This window comes from Panthera onca, chromosome B4 (genome assembly GCF_046562875.1).
Source record: "Panthera onca isolate mPanOnc1 chromosome B4, mPanOnc1 haplotype 2, whole genome shotgun sequence".
NCBI lineage: Eukaryota > Metazoa > Chordata > Mammalia > Carnivora > Felidae > Panthera > Panthera onca.
In genome coordinates, this window is record NC_138345.1 from 77,494,338 (window position 1) to 77,521,148 (window position 26,811).

General features: G+C 47.4%; 1 protein-coding gene and 1 long non-coding RNA gene across 5 annotated transcripts; one reads left to right on the forward strand and one right to left on the reverse strand.

Annotated features, from left to right (window-relative positions):
* Positions 1 to 18: 18 nt before the first annotated feature.
* LOC132694375 (uncharacterized) lies at positions 19 to 14,265 on the forward strand. Of its 3 annotated transcripts, XR_013556767.2 has the most exons (5): positions 19 to 663; positions 6,433 to 6,553; positions 10,556 to 10,642; positions 13,461 to 13,577; positions 14,006 to 14,265. It is a non-coding gene; the product is annotated as an uncharacterized LOC132694375 (long non-coding RNA). The 3 variants fall into 3 exon arrangements; XR_009617276.3 differs by lacking the exon at positions 14,006 to 14,265 and having other exon boundaries at positions 20 to 663; positions 13,461 to 13,884; XR_013556768.2 differs by lacking the exon at positions 14,006 to 14,265 and having other exon boundaries at positions 21 to 423; positions 13,461 to 13,884.
* CELA1 (chymotrypsin like elastase 1) lies at positions 3,064 to 26,528 on the reverse strand. 2 transcript variants are annotated; one of them, XM_081796160.1, is made up of 10 exons: positions 24,445 to 26,528; positions 22,312 to 22,554; positions 20,707 to 20,849; positions 19,946 to 20,028; positions 18,677 to 18,777; positions 17,450 to 17,575; positions 16,527 to 16,663; positions 15,107 to 15,252; positions 4,017 to 4,166; positions 3,064 to 3,221 (listed from the first exon to the last, which is right to left on the reverse strand). In XM_081796160.1, the coding sequence occupies exons 3-10, from the start codon at positions 20,744 to 20,746 to the stop codon at positions 3,204 to 3,206; spliced, it is 801 nt and encodes a 266-aa protein (XP_081652286.1). In that variant the 5' UTR covers positions 20,747 to 20,849; positions 22,312 to 22,554; positions 24,445 to 26,528; the 3' UTR covers positions 3,064 to 3,203. The 2 variants fall into 2 exon arrangements, with proteins under 2 accessions (XP_081652286.1, XP_060513568.1); XM_060657585.3 differs by lacking the exon at positions 22,312 to 22,554.
* Between the last annotated feature and the right edge of the window lie 283 nt (positions 26,529 to 26,811).

Below are 26,811 nucleotides of genomic sequence, written 5' to 3' on the forward strand. Positions count from 1 at the left end.
GCCCCCAAGGAGGAAGTGCGGTTCCCAGCATGCCTCGCATCCGGCTGTGGCCGTGGCCGCCCCGCCCCACGCCGCTCGAGACCCCCACGGGCTCTCCAAGAGCCCCCCCCCCCCCCAGCGCCGCCACGATGGCCCTGGGGCCCCCACGCCCACCGCCGCTCAGCTGCCCCCCCCCCCCCCCCCCAGTCCACCGGGCACTTCTGGAGCCCAGGTTGGGGGCTGCACCTGTTCAGGAGTAGGCTGGAAACTTGGGCCTGCCCTCAGGCGGCGCTCACTCAAGCCCAGCGTCAGTGCTGCGCAGCCCCGAGGGACGGGCGCGCCAGCCCCAGGGAACCGAGTTTTCTCCTGCGAGCCAGGACACTTTTGCGCCAGAAAGCCGATTCGCCGAAACCCTCAGCACCGGGAAGCCACTGGAACGATGGGGTAGAAAAGATCGCGATCTCCACTTAGCACGGGCATTGACCACATCGGGGAAACGTGTTTCACGTCCGCGGGCACGTCTCCTGGGTTGTCGAGTAAAATGCGCTTCTGGTGCCAGGGATTTTCAAGATGGAAAGCCTCTGCGGAGAGGTTGGCAGTAAGCCTAGAACTGGTAGGGATAGAGCGCGGAAAGGGACAGGACTCCACAGGCGGATTTGAAAGGGAGCAACAACTGAGCCAGAGGTAGAAATGGGGGTCCCTGGGAAAGGAGAGGATCTTACTGGAAAAGGACTGGGGAGGAGAGAATGGAAGCTCATGCTGGGGTGGGGGGGAGGGGGCAGACTTTCTGGCTGGACAGACTAGGGCCTATACTGGGTGGAGCAGAGTGAAGACAGACCAGGAAAGTGGGGACGAGGCTGCTGAGATTACATCTGTGCCTTCCCGAGGGAGAAGGTTCCCGAAAGGAAGTTACTTCCTGTCTCCCTTGAGGGGATAGCTGGAAATTAGGAACAGTAGGTTTGGAGGAACCATTTACTCACGGATTTTACAGCGGAGGTAACATTTCTCCAGGAAGGGAAGAGGATCAAAATAATTTCCTGAGGAGTGTGGAGAGGGAGGCTTGTCTTCGATTGTTTTACAGGCCATTCCCCCAAACAGACATACTGCCCTCAGGGTCAGCTGTGTGCTGGGCATTGCTGGGTGTTGGGAAACCAAGATAAAATTAAAAAAAAAAAAAAATTTTTTTTAACATTTGTTCATTTTTTTTTTTTTAATTTTTTTTTTCAACGTTTTTTATTTATTTTTGGGACAGAGAGAGACAGAGCATGAACGGGGGAGGGGCAGAGAGAGGAAGACACAGAATTGGAAACAGGCTCCAGGCTCCGAGCCATCAGCCCAGAGCCTGACGCGGGGCTTGAATTCACGGGCCGCGAGATCGTGACCTGGCTGAAGTCGGAAGCTTAACCGACTGCGCCACCCAGGCGCCCCCATTTGTTCATTTTTGAGGGGAGGAGGGAGAGGCAGAGAGAGGGAGACACAGAATCCAAAGCAGGGTCCAGGCTCCCAGCTGTCAGCACAGAGCCCCACGCAGGGCTTGAACCCATGAACTGTGAGGTCATGACCTGAGCCGAAGTTGGATGCTTAACCGATGGAGCCACTCAAGCGCCCCAAGATAAATTTTTAAAAATGCAGTCTCTGACCTCAAGATGCTTGAAGTCTGAAGGTGGAGATGGGCTGGTCATCAGACGATTATAATAGTATGTGCTTAATGCATTTATATAGAGGTGGATACAAAATTGTCAGGTTCTACATCATTAGGGTTTATTCTTGATGTTCGTCGTGGGGCTGTTCTAGAAGGGGTGAGAATACAGAAAATGGAAGGACTTGATGTTGGATGGGAAGAAGAGGGGAGAAGGCCAGAGGATGGCGGTGCTGTGGGAACACTGAGAGAAGATGGTGATGATAACAGGTCTGTCACTAGCAGAAGGAGGGCAACACCGATGTCACTCACAGGACAGGAGTCCACAGCATCCTCAGCCACACAGCCCCCAGCCACTGCTTCCTAAGAAACTCTCTTCCATGCCAGTCTCTTGGGAACTGAAATTGATGATCACCAAATCCTGTGGTTTTAGAGCACGGACGATCTTCAGAAGTTAACTAGAGGAGGAAAGTGAGTCAGAAAAAGCTGGTGACTTGCCCAGAGGTTCCCCAGTTCCTCGGTGTTGGAATTGAGATGGGGACGCAGACGTCCTGACCCAGCTTCTTACAGTGCATGCCTACGCTGTTCCAGAGGCCTTTGCTGACTTTGCAGCCTGCACATTCCAGGACCAGTCTTAGCCGGTTTCTCCTGTTATAATGTTAACTACCTATTCCCTCTGGTCTGGTCCTCTGTGATCGCTATGAAAAGCTGCTTCTCAACCTCTTAGCCTTCTTTCGGTTCCCTGTTCGGTCGATTGTAGGCCACTCCAACAGACTGAGCCCCGGCCAGGATGAGGCAGAATTATCAGCTTCCCAGTTCTCTGTGGTTTACAGAACCCTGGATCCGGTGGTCTATTTCAGTCCTGACCTTGACATGCTGACTCACACTTAGCTGGAGGCCCTGTATTGCGGTCTCTTCTCCATTTTTGTTCTGCTCAACCCTTTCCTTTCTTCGTTCAGTATCTTCTCCTTTTTTTTCTATTCTCGCCTCCCTAGCCTCCTTTGTAATTTGTCACTTTCTTTGTCTGCTGGCATCTGACCTACTACTGAAGCCTATCCTCCGATCTGTAGTGTATCCTAGCAGTTACCATCGCCCAGAACCGTGGGGCGGCGCCTGTTCTAGGCACTGGAGGGGGGAACAAAAGAAGGATGAGCCCACAATCTACCTGGGAGAGTCAGGGCACGCTTCGTCACTCAAGAACATTAGAAAACACTCTGTGCCTTTGCATATAGCAAATGTACATGGGAGAAATACCAGATGGGCAGATTAATGGCTAGGTGGGTCCTAAAAGGATGCAAAAAAGAGTAACGTAAAACCACTCCCACTTGGCGTAGTTTGTGAAATGGCAGTAAACGGAAGATCCAGCACAGAAATGTGAAATCCAACTTGGGTCCTATAACTCCATTTCCTCTAGAGGGCCTAATAGCGAACAAAAAGACTCAGGATGATCATGCATATTCAGTTTTATTTGCTTTTCTGGATCTGGCTCAATGGCCTCTCAGAATGTTTTTTTTCCTTGATGGCCTCAAGTCCTTTCTTGGGTCTAAGCATCATCTTGGGAAGGCCATGAGATTCAGGAAGACATTCAGTTGGGAGCAATGACCTGAAGGAAAAGCCAATATGTCCACAGTCAGTAACTTCTGCCTCCCTCCCTTCTGTTTTCTTCAGGGCTCCTGGTTGAGTGTAGCCCGGCCCTGTGTTTCTGAGGGGAGTTGAGGGAGTTGGGGGAGGGGGGGCAGGAGAGGGAGGGTAGGTGTATGGTAGGAAGTAGGTCTCAGCTATGTCAGGACAATTCAATGTTCTAGGCACATATGTAGCACCTAGTGGCAAGAATAGGCCTTGAAATGGTTGTGAATCAAAGTTCACGCCACGAGACTCCAGAGTGTGTTTGAAGGCTAGAGGGCATAGGTGGGATGATTGTGAAGCTACCACTAGGTCAGTGTAGGTAAAGCCTCATCTAACCTTCAAGCATCATCTAAGGTAGTAAAACCTCTTGCTAAAGGGTAGAGCAGATTCTCATAATGCCCTTAGAAAGAGCTCATGGGAGAAAACGTTAGTGACTCTTCCCTTTCCCAGGTGCACGCAGGACTTTCTGAAGCTGTTTTTCTCTTGGCTTTGACTTAGGACAGCACTGCCCTCTGTCCGGTTGAGGTCTGCTGTTGTCACCACCTTACCCTAAACAGTAAGCACTTGGGTGATGTCGGCTGAGCGGGTATGCAGAGGGGAACTTGGGATGGCAGCATTATTGAGGGGAAATGCATCATGGAGGCAAGGGAAAGGAGTAAACGTATGTGGTAAGGAAGATGATGGCCTCCCTGTCCAATTATTGCTCCCCAGCCCCGCCAGTGTATGGGTCTCCAGGTGACCCTGTTTCAACCTGTCATGTGAGAGGACTTACACTGTTGATCCAGGAGATGTAAGCAGAGACCCGTGTGAAGACTGTGGGCTTCCTGGCGACGTTACAGCCCAGACTGGACACAAAACTGGTCACTCCATGGACAACATACTTGCCATTCACAAGGCAATGGAGAGGGCCCCCAGAATCACCCTGCAGGGAGGAGAAGGAGGGTCCTAAAACTCCATTTTAAAATCTTTGGACCTTTGCTTTTGCTTATACCCCACTTCTGCATGCAAACCCTGTGCAGTTTTAAAGCTCCAATTCAAATCCCTACTTCCTTCATATCCCCACAATCCAGATGAATCTCATCTTCCTGTCCTTTCTTTTGCTGTACTTAGGTCATATTCTGCCTTGTATTTTGGTTTCATAATTTGTTTCTACCTGCCACACCTGTCTATGAGCTTTTTGAAACAGCTTTTTGAGACTGTGTCTTACTGACACGTTTCCTCTCCACAGTGCTAGCATAGAACTTTGAATGTCTTAAGCTCAATAGCTTTTATTGACTTAAATCGAACCTGGGAGTGGGGGGAGTAGGGTGTCCTCATGATGTCTTCATCCCCAGCATTTAGACCAGTGGTTCCAATTAGACTTAGCCTTTAGACACAGGGTAAGTAGTCAACACATGAAACTAAACTGGGGTGAAGGGGAGAGAAAATGATACATTGGGTAATGGTTACATGCTCAGGCTTAGAATCAGAGGAACCTGGGTTTACCTGGACACGCTCCTCCTTACTCAGCTCCCAGGATGCCAGTTCTATAATTCCAGACAGAAAATCAAAAGATAGTTCTCTGGAAAATCTGACCAGCACAAGAAGGAAGACCTAAAGATCCTGCCATTAGAGGTCCTCCACTGAAACCACCAGACCTTCACTAGGTCACCCAACAGACCAGTTCAGTGTGGATGAATCCCACCGAAGGCTCACAGCTACTGATCAGCTTTTTATTACCTCACTCTGAAATGAAAGGAGATGGTCAAGGAGTACCACACATCTGAAGAAAGCCTCTAAGATAAAAATAGAATTCAAAACGAAGAGACAAAGAAATAAACAAAAAATGAAGGGGCAGCCAAGGGTATGCAGGGAGAAGGAAACAAGCAATAAAAACCTGTGATTAGTATTGCATCCATGATGCAAGAACAGCATACTGCAAAACGAAACATTCAGAAAACAAAAAGAGCCTTCGGAAATTATGAGTATGATAGTAGAAATGAAATGTTGGAAGGATTGGAAGATACAGTAGAACAAACAAAATATAGAGAAACTAAGAAAATAAGAGGACCGTCTAAGGAGGTAAATAGGTGAATAACAGAAATTCTAGAAAGAGACTATAAAAAATGGAAGGAAAGAAGTCATCAACAAACAAACATTTTCAGAACCAAAGTTCTGGAGTTTCTAAAATGAGAAAACCCACCAAGGCTCTCTCACGATGAATGCAAATAAACCCATACAAAAACACAAAATACTGGGGTCAGGAGAGGGTAAAATAAGTCACTTAAGAAATTAGTGGGGAAGTGTGGGGCCGAATCAGTGATAAAATGGGCATATATTTTGCCGATTTAAGGACAGTTTTTAACTCCAGGGAAAACAAAGTTCTGCAGGAAATGAAAAGTGATTTTAGAATACAACATGGATAAGAGTTCAGGCCTTAAAACAGAAGGAAATCTTGCCATTTGAAACGATGTGGATGGACCTCGAGGGCAGTGTGTTCAGTGAAAGCAGTCAGAGAAAGGCAGATACAGGATGATCCCTCTTACTGGTGAAATCTAAACACAAAACAAAACAAGCTCATAGGTACAGAGAACAGAGTGGTAGTGGCCAGAAGGGGAGGGGGGAGGAACGGGAAAAAAAAAACCCCAAAACGCTTCCCTTTCTCATGAACTCACTGAAGGATTTGCAGCATCAAAGAAGAAAGAGAAATACAGGAACACAGGACTAGCGACCCACAATAAAGCATATGCGTGCTTGTGTGTGCCAAGCCTGTCTCTGAAAGGATGGAGACAGCCAGGAACAGCCGTTAACTCCATGAAGATATATGTAATCTCACTTATAATGTTGCTTTTGATCACAACACACTCTTCCAAAACGTTCCAACTGTTAAAAAGGAGACAGCAGGCCCAAAATAAAGTCACTTATGCTAAACTCCACCAAGACTTAATACCTAACCTAACGGTAGCTTCAGTTTCTCCCAGAAATGTGACCTTTAACCAGCCAACCTGGAATTTTTAGGTCAACGCTAGGCGGCAATGTGCTGATAGACCCCTTAGGAGGGCCACTTTGCCTAAAACAAGGCATTCTTTGCCACAGCTCAATGAAGCTGCTTTCCGTTCGCTCGAGGAGATGCCATCTGATTCATGAATCATTGAATGAAGCTGCTTTGATCTTTAAATTTACTCAGCTGAATTTTTGTTATTTAACAGATTTGGTGGCAGAGGCCACAGCAAAGGGCACTTCTGACAGCTTTGGGGACACCAAGAAACAGGCATAAAACTCTGCAAACACTGAGTTTACTGTCTTTCTCACCATTTCCAAGGGCCATGGGTAAGTCCCTTTGTCAATTCCATTAAGAATGAACTCTCATCACATCTTTAATAATGGGCATTTCTGGTCTTTTATCATGTACAGAGAGTTACTGTTTTACAAAAGCTTCCTGCAAATGTGTTTTATCCTCAGAGAAATTCATGGAAAAGAATCTAACGGGTACTCTAGAATACAGGTTCCTGATAACTTTCAGATCAAGCAACTGAACTGGGTGAGAACTTCCAGAACTAGTGGGAAAAATGGATTCAAATAGGACAGATGTTAATTACATGGGCATGAGTGAACTGAGGAGGAGAGGATGATTATCATTTGTATGACTTCTTGTTTAAAACACTACCGGTTGTCTAATGTTTTCTTTTCCAGATTTTAGGAAACCTTTTTATCTTTTCTCTTAAGCTATCAACAATTTGGTAAGATATACATTTGTGACCAAAGGTGAAACATTTACTTGTTTTTTCCCTACCTGATCCCTCCAGAATTCAAAAATTCTCAAGTAGTCTTTTCATGACAATATACAGTTGACCCTTGAACAACATAGGGGTTAGGGACACTGACTGTCCCTCCCTGTGTAGTCAAAAATCCCTGTATAACTTTTTATTCCTCCAAAGTATAACTACTAGTAGCCTACTATTGACCAAAAGCCTTACTGATAAGAGAAACAGTCAATTAACACATATTTTATATGTTAGATGTGTTATATATGGTATTCGTGCAGTAAAGTAAGCTAGAGAAAATAAGATGTTATGAAGAAAATCATAAGGAAGATAAAATACACTTACTGTTGTATATTTATTGAAAAAAGAATCCACATATAATGGACCCACACAGTTCAAGCCCATGTTGTTCCAGGGAAGCTACAGTTAGTTGTTTACATAGGTTCAATGAGAATCTGATCTCCTTGTAACAAAACACAATTAGAAACATTGGTTATATTACCAAAGCTCTGACTGGAATACCATATTTGAGAACATTATGCATAGACTCAGATATGACCAGACACTTTCAAGAAACTAAGATCAACTTGGGGTGCCTGGGTGGCTCAGTTGGTTAAGCATCTGGCTCTTGATCTCGGCTCAGGTCACGATCACACAGTTTGTGGGATCGAGCCCCACATTGGACTCTGCACTGACAGCATGGAGCCTGCTTGGGATTCTCTCTCTCCCTTTCTCTCTGCCCCTCCTCTTTCTCTCTCTCAAAACTAGAAAGAAAGAAAGAAAGAAAGAAAGAAAGAAAGAAAGAAAGAAAGACAGAAAGAAAGAAAAGAAGGAAGGAAGGAAGAAGGAAAGAAAAGAAAGAAACTAAGGTTGACTTTACAGAGCCAATAAAGCCTCATGGAAAGATTGACCTGGCACTTTGCTTGTAAGATTCCAGCAAAGCAGTCTTAAAAAGAACTTATGTGGTCAGTCACTATTCTTGCTGCACTTATGTAAATAATCAGGCAAAGTTTAATGTAAACAAACTAATTCTTCTGTAAAAAAATGAAGGTAAGTGTAGAGAGAAGAACTTATGTTTACACTATCATCTGTATTAGATTCTAATCCTGTTAATTGTCTCTGAGGTTCTGTTATGTACTTATAAACTGGATCCTGAATTCTTCTAGTTTCCTAAAAAAATCTGGCTCTGACTCTTCAAATTAACATTTCCAATGTTCTCTCACCCTTTTGATTTGGAATCAATAAGAACACAGATTGCTCCTGAAAGTCCTTGGAAGGGACTACCCCAGGTCCTCCTCACCACCCAGATGGTGGTCAGACTCCAGGGACTTGGACATGCATCTCACAGCTGAAGAAGGTCCCACCTGACATCGGGTCCTACACAAACACTGGAGATGTTCCAGTCAAAGTGACTAGGAAGAGAAGTAGCTGACATGGAGGTAGACTTGCTTCCTCCCAAGATGCCAGATGAAGACTTCATACTTTAACTGACTAAATACGAAACCCTTTCTTCTTCCCTTTCTTTCCTTCACTCTGGAGCTGGCCTAGAAAGATAATGCCATCATCCATATCTCCTGGGCCATGGCTAAGGGGGATAACCTCTGGAACTTAGAACAACTTTTTTTTTTTTTTAATTTTTTTTTTAACGTTTTTATTTATTATTTTTGAGACAGAGAGAGACAGAGCGTGAACAGGGGAGGGGCAGAGAGAGAGGGAGACACAGAATCCGAAACAGGCTCCAGGCTCCGAGCAGTCAGCACAGAGCCCGACGCGGGGCTCGAACTCACGGACCGTGAGATCGTGACCTGAGCCGAAGTCGGACGCTTAACCGACCAAGCCACCCAGGCGCCCCTAGAACAACTTTTTATTTCAGGCTGAGAGAAGACGTAACTGACCCCTGGCTTGAATGGACAAATGCAACAATCCCTGAGAATGAATCCATTAACAGTGCCATCTTACTGAGAAGTGTTTTGTGCCCTGAGAGGGGTTGTCTTTGTGGTAATTATCACTCCCCTTGGGCCTATGAATGACAAGATAGCTAGCACATAGCCAGGAAATGCCTTTTAGGTTATCCAACTGTGCCCCTAGGCTTTCCACAAATGAACTAAGACACCTCATTGTACAATTGCCCTGGATTTACATCTCCGAGTTGGAGAAAGAATTGAGTTAGAAAGGAATCATCGAGTTAGATCATTGAGTTAGAAAGGAATTTTTCATGATTCAGGATTCACTTCCTTTGGCAGGGCTACACTTCCCTGGTTAGGAGTAAAGGTACATGAGCATATGATCAGAAACCTCTCTTTAACTCTTAAAGATATTGTAGAATCTGTTGCCAAGACAATAGCTGCCCAATAAAAATCCTTAGACTCTCTAGCCAAAGTTCTTTTTTTTTTTCCTTAGGGAGAGAGAGAGAGAGAGAGGGAGTGAGTCAGGAAGGTCAGAGGGAGGGAGGGAGGGAGAGAGAGAGAGAGAGAGAGAGAGAGAGAGAGAGAGAGAGAGAAAGAAAGAGAGAATCTCAAGAGGCTCCACACTCAACACAGAGCAGAGAGCTCAATGCGGGGCTTGATCCCGTGACCCTGGGATCATGACCTGAGCCAAAACCAAGAGTCAGACACTCAACTGATTGAACCACCCAGGTGCCCCATAAGTTATTCTTGATGATAGGATAGTCTTTAATTATCTTTAGCTGAGTGAGGGGATGTCTGTACTGTGGCCAATACCACCTATTATGCTGGATTAACACTTCTGGAGAAGCTGAAACTCAATTACGTAAGATCACTGAGCAAGCCAACGTGGTTTACAAGGGTGACTGCTACAACAGGGTCTTTCTTTGACTGACTTGATTTTGATTGGTTTGGATGTTGGGGACCATGGCTCCAAAGTGCATTCTAAACACTGGGAATTATTCTGCTTATAGTAATCATAATAGTCTCCCCTGTCCATTGTTATTCTGTCAAATGTTTTAAATGCATGTTCACAGCCACTAACCACCAAGAAAATGATCTCCCCAAAACAGGAACATCAGAAAAAGAATGAGGAGAACGAGCAACCTACAGATCGTTGAACCTGAAGTCATGGCCTGTGAATATCACAGAGATTAAGCAAAAAACCATATGACCTGTGAATACCACACAAAGGATCAACAAAATTTCACAAAAAGCTGTGAGAACTACAGGGCAGTTGCTGAGGAGACAGTAGATCCAAAACTGAGTCACTTGTGCTAAACCCCACCAAAACTTAACACCTAATCTAATTGCAGCTTCAGCTTCTTTCAGAAACGTGACCTTCAGCCAGCCAAACTGGAATTTCCTGGTCAGCTCGAGGAGGTAATCTGCTAAGAGACCCTCTCTGTTCCCCTTGGGAGGACAACCTTGCCTAAAACAAGGCATTCTTTACTAATAATTTCCTTTATTCCAGCTCCCTCTCTGCCTTTAAAAACTTTTCCTTTTCTGCAGCTTGATGGAGCTCCTTTCTATTTGCTAGATGGGGTACTCCCCAATTCCTGAGTCCTTGAATAAAGCCACTTTGATCTTCAAATTTACTCAGTTGAATTTTTGTTATTTAACAGGTACCTCTGTGAAAAAGGAAGAGAGATCCACATCACCCATAATGCCTGAACTGAAAAGTAGGAATACAAGCATTTATTTTTATAGAGGTATGGAGACCCCAAAAGAATCAGCTGACAAGAGTTGAAAGTGGTCCCTTCTGGGGAGGGAGATCTAGAAGAGTGGAAGGAACACAATGATTGTTCTTTTCCATCATTAAACTCATAGTTTTATTTGTCACCTTAAGCAACTTAATACATATAGCCTCGTTAAAAATTGAAGCTTAAAAGGAAAAGACACCAAAAGTTCACATTGGGGATGATTCTTTTAAAAAGGAACTAGCTGTACCACACCCCAACTACTGCTTAGGAAAAGAGGATGTTTTCTTTAGACTACTGCACTCAAAACAAATCAAACAAAACAACCTAAAAATCTTCCACCCAAATTCTAATAGAGGGTTGAGAGTGTTTCTGGGCTAGAGGAATGGAAGGTAATTAAATTACATATAACACTATCATCTTATGTTAATTGACTTGAAAAGAAACACAGGCTCTGGAGAGATGGAAGGTGTGGCTGAGGATCTGAGGGCAGGAGGAAGAGCTGGGAAGGAGCTCGGTGGGAATGAGTGGATCCATTCTGAGGTGAAGAGTTGGGGGACCCAGAAGTCTGAAAACCTAGAAGACACACTCTTGGGAAACTCCAGTGGCAAGGGATCTGGAGACACAACTGCCTCAGAGAATTGTCAGTTTAGAGCGGCTGCAGGAAGAAAAGTACTCTACTTATTCAGACTTTAAGACCCTGAGAGAGCAGAGGGAAAGTGAATTAACTCAGAAAGGTTAAACCTTAAGGTAATAGGGGAAGCTGGCTGGTGAGGACCTGGAAGAGAACCGCTTACCTATCAGTCTCTACCTGCATGTAGGGCTCCCAGGATACAGGACTTCTATGTTTTAACACTAGGAGGGCAAACTGGGATGAGCTGGTCACCTTACTTCCATGGTTCTAGGTGCTCACCAGAAACATTTGGTCCTTTGATCCTACTCTTTCAGTCAGCCTACCATCCTACAGCTGGCTTCTCTTTTTCCACTCAGCTCGGACCTTGCATTTGGTCTGCAGTCTTGTCCTTTAGCTCCAGTAATGCAGGAAAACCCAGCCCTGGATTAACGCATCCCTGCAACTGGGTCTTGAGTAAAATGGGAGTGAATCACACGCTCACTTAGTCACTGCGTGGTCTGCAACCTCACTCTATCAGTAACATCTTGGAGGTCAGTCATCGTCCTACTCACTTTAATTAATCCAGACCCATACAACCCTTGTACCTTCATTATCAGCATCCAACCTGACTCCTATTTCATAAGTAAATAGACAAAATAATGCAAACCCCTGCCATGCTCCAGCCACCCAGCCTGCACACTCTTTCATATCCGCGCACATTTTGGTGTCTCTCTTCCCGTGCTCTTGGTTCCATCGCTCTTCCTCTGGGATCTTGTGCTATCCGTTATTTCCTCTCACTGACTCTACAAGATGCTTTCTTCTCTGCCTATTAACACACTCACTTTTAACATACTATATTCAGCCCCTCCATGACTTGTCATTCTCCTTAAAGCTACCAGACTTTTTTTTTTTTTTGGTCCCTCTCTTTCCCCCAAGATTCTTGGAAGAGCATTCTCCATTCCTTACTATGTTTCTTGTTGCCTCTTCATTTCTTATCTTCAGTAAAACTTCTGCCCCCTCCAGTCTACTGAAACTGTTCTTGCCAGTTACCAGTGACCCACCAACTGTGCAAGTCGGCACTTCAGTGATCTACTGTGGCTCCTGGATGCACTGTGTCATACTGTGTATGACACGTTAGTATTTCCTGAGATTCTGGAAAACCCTTATCACCTCTCATTCCTCTTAGGTCTTATGGGTTCTTTGTCCTCCACCTACCCCTGCAGCATTCAAGTATTCATGTTATCATAGTTTTTCCTCAACTCACTGTTCTTTCTTTTCTCATTCTACAACCTTTCCCCTGCAGGATGGGGGTGGCTGGGGTGGGGAGTGGAGCTCATCTGCTGTATCTCTAGCCCAGCTCTCCCCACACTCTCTTCTTCTTTATATCTAATTACTTACTGGTTAATTATACCTGAATGTCCCATTGGGATTTCAGACTCAACTTGTTCAGAATCAAGTTCATCACCTTCTTTCCCAAATCCTATAAACCTTCTGTCATTGGAGGCAGCAAACCCCTCCCCTAAATCACTTAAACCGGATGCCTGGAAGTCACTCCAGTTGCTCCTTCTTTCTCCCTCCTCTCCACTGCCCTAGTTCAAACCCTCAAATTTATTGCCTAGATAATTACAATAGTCTCCTAACCTGTCTCTCATCCACCCTTCCCCTCTTCAAAGACACGCTTACCTTGTCATTAGACGATACCTCTAAAAGGCAACTCTGATAATGCTATTCTCCTTTTTATAACTCTTCAATGGTTTCCCAGTACCCAAGAGATAAAGTTCATGTCCCTAAGCATGTGATGGAGATTCAGGGCAGGCTGCCCCAAAATATACCACTTTGGGACCTTGATTATTTTGAATTAAAGTTACTTAAGCACAGACAATGTAAGAAGGATATTCTAACCCTACTTTGTTTCTCGGAAAGCAGAAAATAAATGTCCCATGTGAAAGGTACCCCCCCGTACCAGGAGGGAAGGAGACATCCTTATGGTTGGATATAGGGAATTCAGGGCTATAGAACAAACCCTCTTACCTCACCTTGTTGGGTCTTAACTAATTTACACCAAACCCAAACTTCTTTGTCTTGCCAATTCTTCACAGATTTATTTTTTCTTTGTCTAAAAGTTCTTTGAGTCTCAAATGTTTATGAGCTCCTGCACATATGAGATTAAATTCGTTTTTCTCCTGCTAATCTGTCCTATGTCAATTTAATTATTAGGTGAGCCAAAGAACCTAGAAGGAAGACGGAAAAATTTTCTTCCCCTGCACATGGCACTTGAAGCCCTAAGTCACGTGGCTCCTGCTTGCCTTCAGTGTCCTCTCCTGACCTTCTCTGGTATGGTAATAGTTTATTTCTAGACCAAGGGTCAGCCAACTTTTTCTATAAAGGGCCAAATAGTAAACATTTTAGATTCTGCAGCCTGTGGAGTCTTTGTTTCAACTATTCAACTCTCTGAAAGCAGCCGCGAATAATATGTAAATAAACAAGTATGGCTGTATTTGTTCCAATTAAATGCTCTTTAATGAACATTAGAATCTTATATTTTTCATGTGTCATGACATTATTTTTGTAAATTTATTCCCAACCATTTAAAAATGTAAAAAGCATTCTACAGAATGGTTGCAGAGAAACAGGCCGTGGATTTGGAGGCTTGTGGGCTCTGACCTCTGCTCCAGCTGTAGGGAAGGCCCTGTAATTCTCTAAGTGTTCTAGATGGTTTCTTGGCCCATGCCCTCATTCATGCTGTTTCTCTCTCTGAACAGCTTTTCCCCTTTATGCCTGGCTTTCTCCCATTTAACCATCAGGACTCACTACAGGCTCCACTCTCTTGGGGGGAAACAAGTCTTTTCTGACCCCAACAGGTACAGGTAAGTGCCTATCTTTTGGGCTCCTATATCACCCTACGCGTATCTTTATTATGACACTTACCCACGTTGTATTACACGTTCTATCGTATGTCTGCTCCTGCCATTCCTCCACTAAAACACTGTATTTGAGTCATCTTTGTATCCCTAACACTTAGCACAGTGTCTGGCCTCTAATAGATAATCAAGAACATTTGTTGAACTGCATCAAGAAATCTGTAAGATGGTACACTGCTGACTGATTTTGTCTAAAGAGAAGAGGATCCCATGTATCATATATATAAATGATTATAACACTATTTTGTGCGCTCTCCCCTGCCCCATTCATCCGTATATACTCCTGGAAATACTACTGAGGTAAAGGGTTGGTGAAGAAGGAGGTACAAGGAGGGGCGCCTGGGTGGCGCAGTCGGTTAAGCGTCCGACTTCAGCCAGGTCACGATCTCGCGGTCCGTGAGTTCGAGCCCCGCGTCAGGCTCTGGGCTGATGGCTCGGAGCCTGGAGCCTGTTTCCGATTCTGTGTCTCCCTCTCTCTCTGCCCCTCCCCCGTTCATGCTCTGTCTCTCTCTGTCCCAAAAATAAATAAAAAACGTTGAAAAAAAAAAAAAAAAAAGAAGGAGGTACAAGGAAAGCTGGGATCGATGGGAACAGAGCTTTTCTTATACACAGTTACGACCACCACCACTCCAGGCTGTAAAAAGTCTAGGTGACAAACAACTTCCAAAGAACGCACACATACACCAACACGCAAATGTTGGGCCACATCCAAGCCTCTGAGGTCAGGGCATTAGGCAAGGTGAATTTCAGCAGATTCCTTGAGTGCCGAGTTCCTGGCACAGACTCATTCTCACTGAGACGCCAGAGTAGCAAGCGGAGTCTGGACAGGGGGTGGGAGCAGGTGTGGAAAAGGGAGTGAGGAAAAGGTTGGGGGTGGGGTTTGGGAGGCCAAGAGGGGAAGGGCCCAGCCTGCGATTCCTGATGCCTCCTGCATGTGTTCACCTGGCATCCAGAGCGAATTCCGTCTCCTCCAGCGCATATCATGGTGCTCTTCACGGTGGAGCCCCAGTAGCTGGAACTGGAGCAGGTGGCATAGTCCACACTGGGCAGGTAAGCCTGCTGCAGGGCCTGGGCCAGGTGCCCATTGGCTGAACAGGACACACAGCGTTGGAGGTCAGCCCCAAACCCTCTCGGGGGCGGGGGGAGCCTTCCACACCCTCCCAAGCCTTCCCAAGCTCCAGTGAAAGCTGAACTCAGGGCAAGCTCCTTCCAGGGCGTGCCACACATCCTCTCCCCTCCCCACTTTATATGCAAGCTACAGGCCCCTTCCTTCAGGGCTCATCCTTGATCGCTGTTCCCAAGCTCCAAACCACCAACCTCCAATCTCCCTACTGCTGCTTAAAAAAAGGAAAGCACTTTAAAGTCACCGGAATGGTCGTATTTGTCGAGAACTCCCCTGCTTTCACTTCACACTGTAAACGCCACGAAGCAGAACCGGGACCATACACCCTTCTTTTCATGTCCTAAGAGCTTGCTGCAGCTTTCCTTTATCTGGCTCTTTGGACTTTTCAAAGCCTTTGCACATGAATTACTTCTCTGTATCCTTACAACGATGCTTTCATGTTCTAGAGATCAGGAGGTCGAACCACTATGATATTAAGTGAACTGAGAGCAGCTGCATTAGAAGCATGTCTCTCTCTCTCTCTCTCTCTCTCTCTCTCTCTCTCTCTCTGTCAGCTCCAGGTTTTCCCAGCAGACTGGCTGCTTGTGGCAAGGCCTTGCCTCTCCCCCAGAGCTCAAATACCGCCTCCTGGCTGACAGATGTCTGTGTCAGTCCTAATGTCCCTGCCCTTCTTAACCATCTCTGCTCATAGCCCGTCCTACCTTTCTGTGTTGTCTGGATGGCATTGCCTACCCGAACTCTTCCCGCGATGAGCAGAAGAGAGCTAGCTGAGTTCTCTTTTGCCTTCACTCCTCTGGACCTACGGCTACCTCTGGTTTATTCACCCCAACCCACAGCCCGGCGACTTTGGAGGTAGCGTGATGGTGTAACGACCACCAGAGTGGGAGCCAGATACCCGGGTCCTGGCTCCAGCGAACTAGTTACTAACCAGTCACGTGGTCTTAATTTTCTTGGGCCTCAGTTTCCTCAGGTTATAAAATGAGAGGCTTGTAAAAATACGCCGTGAGGGAAGGTGGCATGTTTTGTTTTGTTTTGTTTCTCAGTTATAAGACTCTATGAATCTCTGACTTGACTGTTCCATGGCCTATTCTTAGCTCGATTTCACGCACCAGTTCTTCGATCTCTGGTTCCTCGTCCCTGACTAGGGCTGCGACCTAGGGCTACAGAAAAATGCTCCCCAGAAGCCCAGCTACCTACTCAAGCCCCGTGTGGTGGATTTTGCCAACGCAGGCGACTTACTCTTGGTCATGCCCCAGCCCGTGATGTAGCAGGGATTGTTGTTGGCCAGGATGGCCCCCGCCGGGGGCAGGACACCCAGCTGCACATAGTTGTTGAGGGTAACTCTCTGGGCCAGGCGCAGCAGGGCAATGTCATAGCTGTGGGAGGAAACGAGCCTGCTCAGGCCTTCCGTCAAGGTCGGCACGCGGGGCGGCCCTCACTAAGCCTTTGTGTGCCCATAGAATTCGAAAGGAACAACTCAGAGAAAGGGGGAGGCTGGTTTGCTCAGCCTCGGACTCAGTCAAACACAGCTGGATTGTAGGATATTACTTGTCGAACAGCAGCACCTGCTGGTGAGGTCTTGGTGTTGTGGTCTAGCTGTGGCCTCTGCGACCTCGGTGGTGGTAGTGGGGCTTACGTCTCTCAGTTATGAATGGGGAATCAGAAAGGAGCCGAGTGCTGTGATCTTGGCCATAGAGAAGAATTCTCAGGGAAGAAAGACCTACCGTGCCGCGTGGGTCTGAAAACTCCGTGGCGATATCCCAGCTCCTTGAACCCGCTCCCCGCCCCCCACGACCCCCAGCACTGACCACCATTTTAACTACCCCCTTTCCCAAAACGTACGGCTCAGTCTGGCACGAGTTTTCTCAGATCAGATTCATTTTAAGACATTTACTTTTGCTGACGGAGTCGATTCCCTAAAATGAATACTAAGCAACAGCAGAAATGGAAACCTTGAACGCTGCAGAGAAGGAGTTTCAGGTGACCCGATCACGCAAACCAGCCTAGATCAAACAAGTCACAAAGGCCTTCCAAAATTCTCAAGCCTCCCAAAAGCTAAATTCTCAGAGGCCTTCCGAATGAACGTGAGGGAAGCCAAGACCCTGTTGCTGGCCAGTCAGCCCCCTACCTCCAGGCCAAGGCCAGCCCAGCCCTGTCCCTACCCGGCGGCCACGTTAGTGCTGTTCCAGTAGCGATGCACCACGATGTTCTGCACACTCACACGCTGCTCGGTGCCATCGTTCTGGCTCAGGTTGTGCTCTCCAGCCACCACACGGAAGGTCATTTTGCTGGAGTGAGACAAGAGCAGGAAGCCCTGAGTGATCCAGGGGGCTCTTTTCCCTCAGAGAAAAGTTGGGAAGCCATCTCACATCTTATCTTTAGAACAAGAACTCATCGTAACTGGCCCAGGCAGAGGGCAGATGAAAAATCCTGGAAGACGAGGCAGTAACAAGCCCCCTCGTTCTCGAATTTACTAACCTGTGGCGGTGACAAAAACTGCCAGCAACTTCACTGACCCATTTTTAAAGCCCAGCAGCAGAGGCTGAGTATCTCATAGCCTGGGAGAGGTATGGTGAACATAAATGAAATAATGGCTCTCAGCCCACAGAGAGATTTTGAGGGAAGGATAAACCAATAGTTTAAAGCATGATCCCTGGGCCAGCAGCGCCAGCATAACCCGGAAACTTGTGAGAAATGCGGATTATCAGCCTTCAACCTGAACCCACCAAGTCAGAAGCTCTGATTTGTGCCTTCCAGGTGATTCTGATCCATGCTCAAATTTGAGAACAGTTGCTCAAGACACATACGAACAAAAATGATTGCCAGCCAGGCATTGACCAGGCACTGAAATATTTACCTACTTAATCCTCACAATAACTCGGCAAAGTAGGTATTATGACCCCATTTTAAATTTTTTTTTAACGTTTATTTATTTTTGAGACAGAGAGAGACAGAGCATGAACGGGGGAGGGTCAGAGAGAGGGAGACACAGAATCTGAAACAGGCTCCAGGCTCTGAGCTGTCCGCACAGAGCCCGACGCGGGGCTCGAACTCACGGACCGCGAGATCATGACCCGAGCTGAAGTCGGCCGCTTAACCGACTGAGCCACCCAGGCGCCCCGACCCCATTTTAGAAATAAGAGAATGAGAGCTTAGAGAAGCTAAGGAAGTCATCCAAAGGCACAAAGGTAGAAGGCGAAACGGGATGGGAACCTAAGCTTGCCCGATGCCAAAATCTGTACCTTTCATTATAGTCTACTACCTCCCCACAGGCCCCCCAACACCCCCTTAAAGGCTTGTCCTGAGTGCTCAAAGATACATCTTCCTCCAGAAAGGCCAGACTTCTCCCCTTCCAGAAGCTCAGCAAAGCTGGGTTTTGTTTTTCTCACCGGTCCACGCAGTGAGCAGCTGTCATCACCCAGTTCTGTCTGATGAGGGTCCCCCCACAGGTGTGATACCATTTGCCCCCAGAGAGGTACTGGAGGGAAATCTAGAAGGGGAGGAGAGAAAGGAGGGAGAGGTTGGCGTTTCTTAAAAGGCTTTGCCCCAAACTGCATATTACACTTCTTTCCATTCCTTCCATCCTTCCAAACATTCTCCAGCTTTGTGGGCCAGAGATGGCAAATGGGTTTCATCTGACCTGTCAGTTTCTACTGATCGGTCGCTATTGGCTCCTCGGAGTGGCGGTGAGAAGGGGTGTGCCGACGGCCCCGGGATCAGCAGGGAGTGCTCCACTGTTGGGTGATGTTTGCTGTGTACGTGGATGGGGGAGGAAAGGCACACACACAGCGTATTTGACATCCCCACTCGGGGTTGGTGCAAAGGGCCAAGAACCCAGGTCCTTTGACCTGCATTCCCTCTTGGAAGGAAACGTGGCCATGGAATGGCTCCATCACCTAACCCACAGGCTTAGGTCTCCAGAGCTCCCCCTCCAATGACCTCCAGACATGTCCTGTCCCCCCACTTCAGGGAATACTCAGAACCACCACTGGAATATTCAATTTTATCAGTTCATGTCTTCCTCAGCACCTCGTGTTCCACCATCGCTCTACTTCTGAAAATTCGGGTGCAAACTTCGGTGAACTGAATTGAATTCCAATTGGAGTGATTCCTCTCAAAGTGTGGTTATTCACCAGTTAATTTGCCAGTTTTACGCATTTAGAATTGCTTAACTCAAAGCCTAGCTGCCCTGTGACGAAAGTAGAAACGCTTTAAATAGCCAAATAAGCTACATGCTCTACTTGGGGGGGGGGGGGTGGTGGGGGTGGGTGGGGGTGTGCTTGAATGCAGAGGCACACAGTGAGGAGTGGTGTGTGTGTGTGTGTGTGTGTGTGTGTGTGTGTGTGTGTCAGGGTATTGGGACGTGGAGCTGTGGGTCTGGCATGCAGTCTTGCTCGTGCCACTGGGAACATAAATGTGGTTTGGGTTTGGGTGCTTGCCTGGGAAAGTAAGTGTGGCTGGTGTTCAGATCCCCTCCCCCAAACCTGTTGTATGCTTCTTCCACCTTAAGCCTGGACCCGTTCAACCTTTTACCTCTAGAATCCAGACAGTTAGAGAACTTGTGGGTAAGGATGTGCACAAACACACATGATGTTGTATACCAGCACACATGCAGCTCTCGTTTTGTTGGAAGTCTGGGGCTGTGAAGGAACACCCACCTGCGAGGGCCAGGAATTCTTCCGGGCCTCAGTCCCTCCAACTACCCGGGCGTTGGTTTCTGGAAAGTCCTGGGTGCTGTGTCCTTTGTGGGGCAGAAGAAAAGTGAGTGATGACTAAGCATGGGGTCAGCTCAGGGTGGGGGGCAGGGTGGCTGTTGTGCTTTGTCTGCGAATTCACAGTTCCTCCCTAGCAAGTGAGGGGCCCAGCTGAGAGTTATGGGAGCCCTTTCGCCAAACAGGGGAGTCCGAGTGGCTTCTGCTTCCCCCCACCCCCAGGTGTCCCCAGAACTCTGGCATGCTACGAAGGACCCATCTCACATCACTGGGCTAGGGCCCCAGAGGCTCCCTGTGGTCTCAGCCTTGCTCGGGGTCATCCTAATGGCCCGAGGTGACCTCTCACCCCTCTACCCACACATACGGTGCTTTGGCAGGATTCTCCAGGGGGCAAGGACGGCAGTGCACATCCCAGCCAGACACCTGCTGAGGATGTCTTCCTGTCGATGAGGGTGGTAAGGAAGCCCAGACCCATGAAAGGGGCTTCTCTGTTTCGTGGCTCAAGGCCCTGCCATCCAGAGGGTCCTGCATGGAGAGTGGCTCTCACTGCTCCTACCCTGGATTCCAGGAGGGTAAAGTTTTTGCTAGACCCACAGGGTGTCCCATCTCACCCTGGGATAGAGAGCAGGCCTGGACTTCAGGATAGCTTTTGGCTCTGCTGTCCAAATCCTCCGCCCTATAGAAGTCAGGCCCGAGGACCCACTTACCATAAAGGACCAGGGTGGCGAGCACCAAGAAGCGTAGCATGTTGCCGGCCGAGCAGACCACTGCCCCCTTGCCATGAACCAAGCCCTCTTTGTACTCCTCTTATCAGCAGCTTTGCTGACCGTCTTGCTGCCAGCTGTCAGGGCTGCAGATGGAAGGCCGGGGAAAATCACAGGTGACGTGGAAATACAAATGAAAAGATGTATTTTTTTTTTTTTTTAATTTTTTTTTTTTCAACGTTTTTTTTTTTTTTTTTTTTTTTATTTTTGGGACAGAGAGAGACAGAGCATGAACGGGGGAGGGGCAGAGAGAGAGGGAGACACAGAATCGGAAACAGGCTCCAGGCTCCGAGCCATCAGCCCAGAGCCTGACGCGGGGCTCGAACTCACGGACCGCGAGATCGTGACCTGGCTGAAGTCGGACGCTTAACCGACTGCGCCACCCAGGCGCCCCGAAAAGATGTATTTTCAAGTAAACTAATTTATCTGTTGTTCAAAGGCAGAACAAGGTCAGGTTAGGGCTGACTTAAGCATCTGCATTCAGTGGAAAGGCATCCAGTGAACTCTTTTTTCAGAAAAAAGAGAGGGAACCAGGGCTGGTCTTTCCATCAGGGTGCTCCCTTCACAGTCTGTCACTGCCTTACTGTCCTCAGTGACACTGTAAGTGCAGAGATCCATTCAGTGCACCAGGAGGTGGAGGCAAGGGGTGGGTGTGGAGGAGGGAAGAGTAGTTAGCAAAAAGAAGAGACCACGACCTCCCCCTGCCCAACGAGGAAGGTGGGCTATGCCTCCAGGACAGAGGTGTAAATGCAGGAGGACTAAACCAAGTAGGGATGGTGGAGGGAATTCTGGTGGAAGAAGGTACTAAGAAACGGGTTTGGGGAGACTCAGACAGAAAGCCAACCAGAGAGCTCCCAGAGAAGGAGACCATGAGGTGGGTTAGAAGGGGTAGCCCCAGGATAGGGAGATGGTCTGAGCACTGTGAGCATGGAGGGCAGAGGGAGCAGGTGAGGAACAGGCCTGGCCTGTAGGTGATGAAGGGCCCTGCCTGTCAAAGTCAGGAGAGGAGAAAGGAGGGAGGGGCAGGGCGCCTTGAGGCGGGCAGAGGACTTTGGGTCAGGAGGCCCCAGAGCAGAGGGCCAAGAGCGGGGCTGTGATTTAGGCAGAGAGAAGCCAGGAAGCCTGGAGGGAGGCAGGAGAGTCATCTGGTTCACCTGGGGGTCTTTGTGGCCTAGACACTTTCCAGAATCCAAGGTTCATGCCTGCAGTTGCAAGAGAGGCCTGGAAAAAGCTGTAGGAAGGAGCTCCGTAGGCCATGTCATAGAGTTCGGGGCCATCACATTATGGCTCTCGGGGCACCCGGAGGACCCCCTTTCCAGTCTGACTGCCAGGATTCCAATAAAAGCAGATGGGGAAGAGGCTGAGCTGAGCTGGGCTGGGGAACTGGGCCTCTTTGGCCATCCTCTCCCCACCTCCCTAGTTAAGAAGCCAGCTCTAGCTCCAGGATGAGAAGCCCAAGAGGAGGCCTTTAGGGCCACCTAAACATTACCCCTCAATATCACATACTCCAAAGTAAGCCTCTAAGGGCGCCGTCGATGTCACACTCACCTCCGTACCCTTGGCCTAGGGCCACCCAATCTGTGTTTGCATAAAAACCAAAGTCTTCAGGGACGACACTTAAGGCCCTCGCAACCAGCAACCGGTGCCTAGTCTGCATGGCCCAGCCTCATCTCCACTGCTGGTCAGACTCCCATTTTCACCGTTGGGGCCAGACGTAGACAGTAGTTGTGGTTAAATGTTGAGGCATTGTGTTTCTTCTGACCAAGCAATTCTAATTCTAGGATTGCAATCCTTTTGAAAGAGACACAGGCACAAAAATAAATGTACGAGGACGCGGGTTATGGTAGAGGTTGTCACCAAGTTGTCGCAGGATTGGGAAAAAAAAAACCCCAAGTGTTCATCAGCAGGGAAAGGTGAAAGAAATTAGGTGTAACCAAATGATGGGGCACTCTCCAGCTTTTAAAAAGAATGAGTTAGACTTTAATGAACTGACATGAAAAGATGTCCTTGGGATATTAGATGAAGACATCAAATTGCAAATGATATGGTACTGGGTATGTGTGTACTTGTTATTCACAGAAAAAGGGTATGAAAGGGTTTATACCCGGAAGTTGGTACTTCTAGGGAATGAGTCAAGAGGTAGGGAGGCATCGTGAGGATCAATTTCACTTCTTTTTTTTTTTTTTTTTTTTTTTAATTTTTTTTTTTTCAACGTTTTTTATTTATTTTTTTTTTGGGACAGAGAGAGACAGAGCATGAACGGGGGAGGGGCAGAGAGAGAGGGAGACACAGAATCGGAAACAGGCTCCAGGCTCCGAGCCATCAGCCCAGAGCCTGACGCGGGGCTCGAACTCACGGACCGTGAGATCGTGACCTGGCTGAAGTCGGACGCTTAACCGACTGCGCCACCCAGGCGCCCCATCAATTTCACTTCTTAAACTCATGTTTTTCGGTATCGTTTGGCTCCTCTACACCATTACTTTTGTAATTAACAATAAGAATCTCTCCTGGGGTATTTGGCTATTTTGGGCAATGGCGCCAATATTCTTCAAGTAGGAAATAGAGCCCCAGGAGGGACCAGCCATTTAACACTACAGTGAGAGTCTTCGGGAACCAGGGGATAGTAGCACAGCATCAAGGTTTTAAGCAAGATTTAAGCAAGGTGTTAAGGTTTTAGGTGAACTCTGAGAATGATCAGAGGGGTGAATTTTAAGGAACAGTGCAGATACTGGGGTAGGGTGAGGCCAGCCCCAGCTAAGGGGAGGCCATGAAGTCTTGTATCACCCCATCAGTGGCCTCTCCCTCTTCTTGACCACCAATCTCCCCTAGTGCTCCCCTCACTCCCCAATCTGGACCTACTCTCTAGGTGTCATATGTGCTTTCTTCCTCTCTTCTGCTGCACCTCTCATTCCCTGTGAGTTACTCTTAGCTGACTGCCCCTGGGAGAGATTATACTGCTTTTGCACAGGGGTGAGGAAACTTGGCACTAAACAGGCCACCTTGGTTGGGCATATATCATGATATTGGCTGGAGAGCTGTTGAGTGAAGCCATAAGAGCATGAAGGATATGGGATAAATGGCAAACAATCAACACCTGATAAATGTTTGGATCCTTAATGCAACCAAAGATAAAGCTAGGATTAGAGTTGGGATCTCTGGCTCCCTATGGTTTACCCGAATTAGCATGGCCTTCAAAGTCTTCTCACTTGGGTCCCAACCCACTGTTCTGCAGGCCGACTTATCCCATAGGCACAGCAGGCACAGTGCCTAGGGCCCACAACACTTTTAAAGCCCACAAAGTTTTCATTTCTTTTAAAATCAGAAGAAATAAAATGAATACCATCAGCCTGGATTATATTCATTTTTATACCAATGCGGTTGTGAAACGTAATTAAAAAAAAAATTTTTTTTATGAAGACAAAAGGGCCTAGGTCCCATGAAAGTCACAATGCGGTCCCCATCCTCTAGCTTCTACATCCACCACTCCTTCACCCTGATGTCCCCTTGGTTTGTCAGATCCACTTGTACCTTTGTCTCTCTGTGACTCTTCTGAGTCTTGATGGTTGCTTGTGTGGGATCCCACCTAAGGACCCACCCCTGAGGTCAAAGGTCAAATGTCACCATCTTTGTGAGGCCTTCCCTGACTCCCCTAAATGGAAGGAGCCGTTCTTTCCATCTCACCTGGCGCATCTCTGAACATCTCCAAGTTGGTCCTGACTTGCTTGCAGCTGCTTCGCCAGCTCTAGGGTATAAGCTCCGTGGAGGAAAAGCCGCATCTTACACCTGCTCATGTCCACATGGGCTTGACACACATTATGTAGGCTAGATTAGGGGCCACAGGGATGTCTGGGGACAAGAGACAGTGATGTGACAGAACTTTTCAGAGGTGATGTGTGTGGCTCTACACAGCCTGAGCCAACTGATTCTCCAACAGATCAGCTAAGGGACACTATGGGGGAGGAGGAACCAGTGGTAAGTTTCCTTTACCAATGCCATAAACCCTTTATTTTCCCTGGGACCTCGTGTCCAATTTTTGCCAGCAAGGAGTTTTTACTTTCCCCACCCCTGGCCACATCCTGGCCACATCCTGCCACTCTCCACTCTCCCTCTGGCTAGGCTACCCCCAGAATGTTTCCTCCACAGGGTCCTGAAGGCTCTCAGCAACTTAGACCTCCTGCTGTGGGAGTTGTGCAGGGAGAGGCAGCTGCGGTCCCATGGCACCCTCATGTGGTAATGCCCAAGATGACAGCCTGCTATGGAAAGTCAGAAGCCCTTCTGGAAGGAGTGTGAGTCTTCCTCTAGGCAGCTGGGCTCTCTAGTTCAGACAAGGTGGCCATGCATGGTGGGGTCCAACTTGCTTGGAGAAGAGCTGACATGCATGCTGGGTCTGCTCGACGTGGAAACTTCATGTGGGTACAGCACTCAAGGCCAGTTAAGCAGTCCTGCTCAATTCTACACACTGTCCCTACTTCCTCAGACTTCCCAGGGCCTCAGGTTGCCAATACCTTGCTGTGTGGCATTGGACAAATTATTTCCCTTATCTGGCCTCGGTTTCACAATATGAAAACGATAAGGTTGGACTATAACGATGGTTTCAAATGGTGCTCACCGACCTTTAGAGGTTCAGGGGCTGCTGGGCATTGCCCTCACCTGCCCTCAACTTCACCCATTGCCACTTGGCTTTTCATCTACAGTATAGATGGGGCACTGAAACAAGGCTTCTAGGACTTAGACCTGAGAATCCCAGGCTCCATGAGCTGGCTTTCAACATGAACATCCCAGGATCCCCAAATATGGCCTCCCTCATGGCTACCTGGCTCCACCGTTCTAGGCTTTACAGAGACCCGCCAGTCAGAAGTGATCGGCATGGAGGGAAGAGAGAATGGGAAGGCTGATGGCTAGGTGTCTAGTGTTCCTGTGGTGTGGTGGAAGGAGCGCTGGCTCAGCCGGCATTCCAAATCAAGTCTCAGTCTCAGCTCCCGCCATCCACTAGCTGTGGGACTACAGACAAGCCCCTTTATCTCTCCCTGCCTCTACTTTCTTATCTGTAAAATGGGCAAGGTGGCTCCCCTCCTGTCTTTCTCACAGGGTTACTATGCAGATGAAGTAAGCTAAAGGATTCTTGTTAGGGTGCTTTCTGTAAATTACTCAGCTCCAATATTAGCAGGGAGACTGCTGTAGACCTCTGTACTATTTCACTAGTTCTGTGGCTGCTCTACATGACCAGGGACCCAGGACGTGGACTCAGAGGTACTTTTCTTGAACTCAGCATTGCTGCCCTGGGCCCTACCCAGCCTGCCTTCCCTGCTTGGAAGTATGTTTCTAGGACAGAAGGCAAGCTCTAAGCCAAGTATCACAGGTTCTGACTGTTTCTTCCATCAATGTGGAGCAAAGAGAAGGGGCTCTGTGATGTTGCAAGGAATAGGAAGGTCCTGCCTTGATATCCACTGGGTTTACAAATCCATCTTTATACTCGACATGGAAAACCCGAAAGACTCCACCAAAAAACTGCTAGAACTGATACATGAATTCAGCAAAGTCGCAGGGTATAAAATGAACATACAGAAATCGGTTGCATTTTTATACACCGATAATGAAGCAACAGAAATCAAGCAATCGATCCCATTTACAATTGCACCGAAAACCATAACATACCTAGGAATAAACCTAACCAAAGAGGTAAAAGATGTATACACTGAAAACTATCTAAAGCTTATGAAAGAAATTGAAGAAGACACAAAGCAATGGAAAAACATTTCATGCTCATGGACTAGAAGAACAAATATTGTTAAAATGTCGATACTACCCAAAGCAATCTACACATTCAATGCAATCTCTATCAAAAGAACACCAGGATTCTTCACAGAGCTAGGACATACAATCCTAAAATTTGTATGGAACCAGAAAAGACCCCAAATACCCAAAGTAATGTTGAAAACAAAACCAAAGCTGGAGGCATCACAATTCTGGACTTCAAGCTGTATCACAAGGCTGTAATCATCGAGATAGTATGGTCCTGGCACAAAGACAGACACATAGATCAATGGA